The sequence below is a fragment of the Cydia amplana genome, chromosome 10 (genome assembly GCF_948474715.1).
Source record: "Cydia amplana chromosome 10, ilCydAmpl1.1, whole genome shotgun sequence".
NCBI lineage: Eukaryota > Metazoa > Arthropoda > Insecta > Lepidoptera > Tortricidae > Cydia > Cydia amplana.
Genome location: NC_086078.1, coordinates 18,422,422 through 18,428,421, shown reverse-complemented (window position 1 = coordinate 18,428,421; position 6,000 = coordinate 18,422,422). Strand labels below are relative to the sequence as shown.

Here is a 6,000-nt window from a genome sequence, read left to right as displayed (position 1 = left end):
CTGTCGTCGAATGTGACCGTGTCGCGCTCAAATCAAATACTCTTGCCTACCGCGTACATAGACATATATAGCCCGGCTATTAATGATTATGTAACAGCGCGCGCGTTTTTAGATTGCGGAAGCATGCCTTCTATTGTTACAAGCAGTTTTAAACAGAAATTGCAACTCGCACCGCTGCCCAGTAATTCCAAGCTTTTCGGATTGTCCGACGTTCCTATATCTAGTAATCCGGAGCGCTGCTTTGTGCAAATTCGGTCTAAACATGATAAAAAATCTAAATTCGATATCGCATGTTTAGCGCTGCCTGTAATTAATAGCACTTTGCCACTAGAGTATGTCGATGTGTCGAGCGTCCAGTGGCCACGTAATAAAACGCTCGCTGATCCTAATTTTAATCAGCCCGGACCTGTAGATATTTTACTTGGCGGTGACGTTTTTTGGAGTCTGGTTGAAGGTCAGCAAATTGACATAGGGCACGATTCGCTTGTTTTGCGCAAATCGAAACTAGGTTGGTTAGTGGTAAGTAAGTACAATGCATTTTCAATGTTAAACGATAAGTCGTTCAATTCCTCTTTACAATGCAATCACTTGTACACAAGTGATAATCTCGACGACTCGCTTACCAAATTCTGGCAGCTGGAGCAAGTGCCCCAACCTAGTCAACCGTTTACCGATTTAGAGGCGGAATGTGAGCAACACTTTGTCACTCACACTTATCGTGACGATAACGGTAGGTTTTACGTGCGTTTGCCATTAGTTACGGAACCCGATTGTTTAGGGGATTCGTATCGATTTGCTAAAAAACGGTTCTTTGCATTAGAGAAACGATTCAAACGCAACCCTGATTTGAAAACAGCTTACCAGCAATTTATAAATGAATATGCCGAATTAGGCCATCTCTCTGTGTCCGATTCTGACATTCCGGATCCTTCTTTTTTTGTGTCACATCATTCTGTGCAAAAGCCCTCCAGCGAATCTACAAAATTAAGGGTCGTATTCAATGGCAGTGCCCCCACCACGTCTGGCTATTCTATAAACGACCTACAGATGGTTGGGCCGACGATCCAAGATTCGTTGTTTAACATTCTTCTGAGGTTTCGTACTTACAAATATGTTTTAACTGGGGATGTCGCTAAGATGTATCGGCAGGTCCTGGTTCAGGAATGCGACCGCGATTTACAATTAATCCTCTGGCGCTCCAATGAGAACGAACCTTTAAAGACTTTAAGGCTTAACACGGTCACTTACGGATTTTCAAGTGCTAGTTTTTTGAGTACACGCTGTTTGTGGCAGTTGGGCGAGGAATGTGCAGATGAAAAAATTAAGATCATCATTCAAAATGATTTTTTAGTTGACGATTTATTAACGGGATCAGACACAGAGGAGGAATTGCGTTATATTAAAGAGTCGGTTGAGCGTGCGCTGGCAGCTGGTTGTTTTCCCTTGCGCAAATATCGCACAAATTTACCGTCAATTTTGCATGACTCACAAAACGATAGTGTAGGTGAAAATAAAGGTAGCTTGATCATTAGCTCGTCGTCGCACACGCTAGGAGTGGGCTGGGACTCTGAGGCAGATGTCATTCATTTTCCTACTCAATACTCTGCCAAGGACGGCCACACTACGAAACGTTCAATTTTATCGGACTCGTGTAAAATATTTGATCCCCTAGGCCTCTTGTGTTTGCTGACGATTATACCTAAAGTTTTAATTCAAAAATTATGGATTGAAAAAATCGACTGGGATGTTCCCGTGCCGAGTTACATAAACGAGTCTTGGCAGGACTTTGTTAACGGGTTAGCGTCTTTAACTTCGCTCCAAATACCTCGTAATGTACTTTGCGACTCGCCGACGCATATCGAGATGCACGTCTTTTGTGATGCAAGCTCAGTTGCATACGCGGCCTGTATTTATTTAAAGTCCACTAATGAGAGGGGCGATGTTGTAGTCAGGTTGCTGTGCGCCAAGGCCAAGGTCGCGCCGGTCCAGGCTACGACTATTCCGCGATTGGAATTATGCGCTTGCCTTCTAGGCGCGCAGCTCGCGTCAGCTGTTTCTAAGACGTTGCGCTGCCAGATTGCGCAGAAATTTTATTGGACTGACTCGTCAATTGTAATCGCATGGCTTAAAACTAATCAAACCAAATTAAAAACGTTTGTTGCCAATCGCGTGGCTCATATTTTAGAACTCACCGATGGCAGTGAGTTTCGTCACGTTCCAACCGCGTTAAATCCGGCTGACTACCCATCTAGAGGGGTCGAAGCGCGTCGCTTACCTGATTTGCACATGTGGTGGACCGGGCCATCTTTCTTATACGAGCCACAAAATAACTGGCCTCAGTTTTCCTCAAACTCGGAACTCGATTTACCCGAGCTAAAGGTTAACGTCGCGATTACTGACGATTCGCAAAAAAACAATGTTATTGATTTCGATCGATATTCGAAACTTACACATTTACAACGTGCGGTAGCTTATATGCTTAGGTTTGCGCATAACTGCCGCCCTTCATCCAATAAAACTACGGGTGTGCTACAACCTGAGGAGCTCGAGGTTTCGTTTAAAAAACTGGTCGCTTTGTCACAACAGGCTAGTTTCCCCCTTGAATTGAATTTGTTTCGTGACAAGCAACCTCTAGGCCCTAAAAGCCCTATTTTATCATTGAACCCATTTTACGATGAAGACGACAAGCTTCTCAGAGTTGGTGGACGTCTGTCCTCGTCGTTTTATCCATTTGACAAACGCCACCCAATGCTGTTACACTCTAAACATAGATTGACTAGATTGCTGTTTCAACAGGAACACATCCGTCTCCTGCACGCTCCTCCTCAGCTGCTTCTAGCCGCCGTTCGCGAGACGGTATGGCCCGTATCGGGGCGCACGCTTGCGCGCACCGTATCGCAACAATGCGTCACCTGTCGCCGCGCAGCTGGCAACACTTCTGCTCCTTTGATGGGCGCTCTGCCTTCTCAGCGCGTAACGCCTGATTTTCCTTTCCTTAGTGTCGGCGTAGACTTCGCCGGTCCCTTTATGATTACAGACAGGCATGGCAGAGGTTGCAAAATAACAAAGTGCTATTTAGCTATATTTGTTTGTTTCCGGTACAAATGTTTGCATTTAGAGGCAGTAAGCACGCTGTCGACGGATTCGTTCATACTTTCGCTGCGACGTTTTATCTCTCGTAGAGGGCGACCTCGCGAAATATTCTGCGATAATGGACGTAATTTTGTAGGAGCGGCCAAGGAAATTAGCGATTACCTTACTTCAAACTCAGACACGGTTTGCAATTTTGCAGCAAATGAGGGAATACAATTTAAATTCCAACCGGCATATGCTCCTCACTTTGGTGGTTTGTGGGAAGCAGGAGTCAAATCGGCAAAATTTCACCTCAATCGTATATTAGGTAACGCTCATTTAACCTATGAAGAATTGGCAACTCTCTTTAGTCAGGTAGAATCTATCCTTAATAGTCGTCCTTTATGTCCTTTGTCGTCCTCACCAAACGATTTCCAACCCTTAACCCCAGGTCACTTCATCATCGGCCGCGCGCTCACTTCGTTGCCGTCGCCCCACCTCGCGGATATAAACCCAAACCGTTTAGATAGGTTTCAGAGGCTCGAGGCATTAAGACAGCACTTCTGGCGGCGCTGGCAATTGGAATACGTCGGCGAGCTCCAACAACGGACGAAGTGGCGTGTTCCAGGACGAGCTCTTCAACTGGGTGACCTGGTCCTCATCAAGGAAGAGAATACTCCTCCCCTACACTGGCGGCTTGGACGAATCGCTAAATTGTTTCCTGGCGCCGACGGGATTTCGCGAGTGGCCGAAGTTGCCACAGTAACGGGCACTTATAAACGAGGTGTGAAGTACCTCTGCCCACTGCTGGACGACACTCATGAAGCCTTGAAGGCTGACGCCTCCAAGGGCCCCCAGGATATGCGTCGGCGAAAAAATAAAGAAATAATAAAGATAGAATAATAAAGATTTTACATGTGTTTAAATGATTATTTATTAATCAGTTAAACTAGCATGTAAGTACAGGGTAAATCGGAAAAGCAATAAAAATCGCAAGCGCAGCGAGCGCGAAATTTTTTGTGAAAAAATTGTGAAAACGTGTTAAAAAGGCCTTAAAATCCGAAGTTACCCAGTGAGGTGAGCTTTCATGCGAGGTCAAAGCCGTGCTTCAGGATAAGTTCAGCTAGATCACAGACGACAACCAATCTCCATTGTATTAATAAGCGAGACCGCAGGCCGAGCTTGGCGCAGCGAGGCCAAAGGCTAAGATGAAGAAGAGATTTGGTAGGCGAACCAAAAATTGAGGTAAAAAGTGAGGCTGAAGGTCGAGCTCAGCAATCTCCACATACTACACAACAAGCCCGAAGCGTACTTAACCAGCGAGGTAAGCTTTCATGCGAGGCAAAAGGCTAAGCTTCTGAAATCAATGAATCAAAGCAGCGCTCTGATACGAACTAATCGTCAAATGTTACTCAACAATAATATATGTGTCATACAAGAGTTACTCGGAGGGCCGAAGTTTCATTAAGGAGGTTTTAGGCCCTCAGGAGCCTGAGATTCGAGCTCGATTTACAGACTTTAAAAGCTATAAAATAACATAATTTACATAATCATTTGATGATTGTTTGTCTGAGAAACAGGTATAAGTAGGTAACATAAAGTATTATTTATGAATTTTGGCCATATGCCAAACTTGGCAAACACATTTTTTTTGGCGCGCGCGGGGCCGCCGGGGCCCCCTAGCCGAGGCGGGGCCCATAGGCAGTTGCCTACTCTGCCTTAGGGTTAATCCGGCCCTGACTGGAAGGGTGATGTTTGTGTTATGAATGTTATGATTATGTGTTTCACCAGTGTAGCAGAAATTACTGTGCCAATTTTGACGAATATCTCAATCGTCTTTCAGACGACTACATTTGTCTTATAAGAAGCGCAGTAAGATCCCTTTGTATGAAACTATAGATCGTTTTAAGTTAGTATGGTAATAACAAATAAATACTTGTTTAAACAATGTTAACAGAGCCACGGATTAAGCTCAGTCGGTCCGTCATATCGATTTAACAAACTTAAGCAACCGCTTAAATTACGTTAAAACACTTGAGCCTAATAATAAAACCACGCAATCATTAATTGATTTACTGAATACTATTACTCGGGTCCTCGTGTGTTGGTAATGATTGATGTATCGTGGCGCGCGCAAGACAGGTGATGGCAGATCATGACTGGACATCACTAAAAAATGCTTTCTATAATTATTTACGTAATTACTTTGACAGTTCGATGATAGAATTTGAATAATAATAGTATGTATAATAATTGAATTAAATTATAGATATCAAAAGACATGATAAGGTATATGTAGAGATTAGTTATGTTATTTCTAGATTATTTTTAGAGTCTCAACTATGTGAAATGTCATCGTATTTTACCAGCATGATGCATACTTTGATAACGTATACCATAACGCCCATAAACGCTTATATGATAGAGATAGAGATCTTTATTTTGCATCCAATGTACATATTTATATTACATACGAGTAGACTACATAGTAACATAAAGGCATATGGAGTTCTTGAAGCTAAGAGCATTAAAACTAAAGCCGCCTGCCATAAGCTTGCCCATTTTTCACTATCTTTTGCCTTTCATTGTCGCACATTCTTTGTCCGAACGAACTGTATCGAAGTGGCGACTAGTTCTACAAACATTCGCACCTTTTGTGACTGAACTCCTTATAATGACTACCCATCATTGTCAGTCACTTATCAACAATCAGCGGTGACCATTCTTGTCTATCACGATTATTACCATCATTGTGTTGTCGAATTCGTTCAGTTTTGTTTACCCGACATTGGCATTTAGCGCAACAATGAAACTAATTTTCTATGGAAGCAAACAGAAGTCCCTGATTTAATTTGTTTATCTTTATTAATTTTTCTTCTTAGTTAGGATTTTTATAATATGCATAATAAAATTAAAATATAAAAACAC

General features: G+C 42.9%; 1 protein-coding gene across 1 annotated transcript; it reads left to right on the top strand.

The window, feature by feature from the left end:
• Positions 1 to 526: 526 nt before the first annotated feature.
• LOC134651727 (uncharacterized) lies at positions 527 to 4,868 on the top strand. The gene is made up of 2 exons (XM_063506829.1): positions 527 to 3,937; positions 4,864 to 4,868. Exons 1-2 carry the CDS (start codon positions 544 to 546, stop codon positions 4,866 to 4,868), a joined length of 3,399 nt encoding a protein of 1,132 aa, XP_063362899.1. The 5' UTR covers positions 527 to 543.
• The last annotated feature ends 1,132 nt before the right edge of the window (positions 4,869 to 6,000 follow it).

Bases quoted from the DNA above. Each gene is read 5' to 3' on its own strand.
- LOC134651727 (XM_063506829.1), top strand. From the start codon at position 544: ATGTTAAACGATAAGTCGTTCAATTCCTCTTTACAATGCAATCACTTG.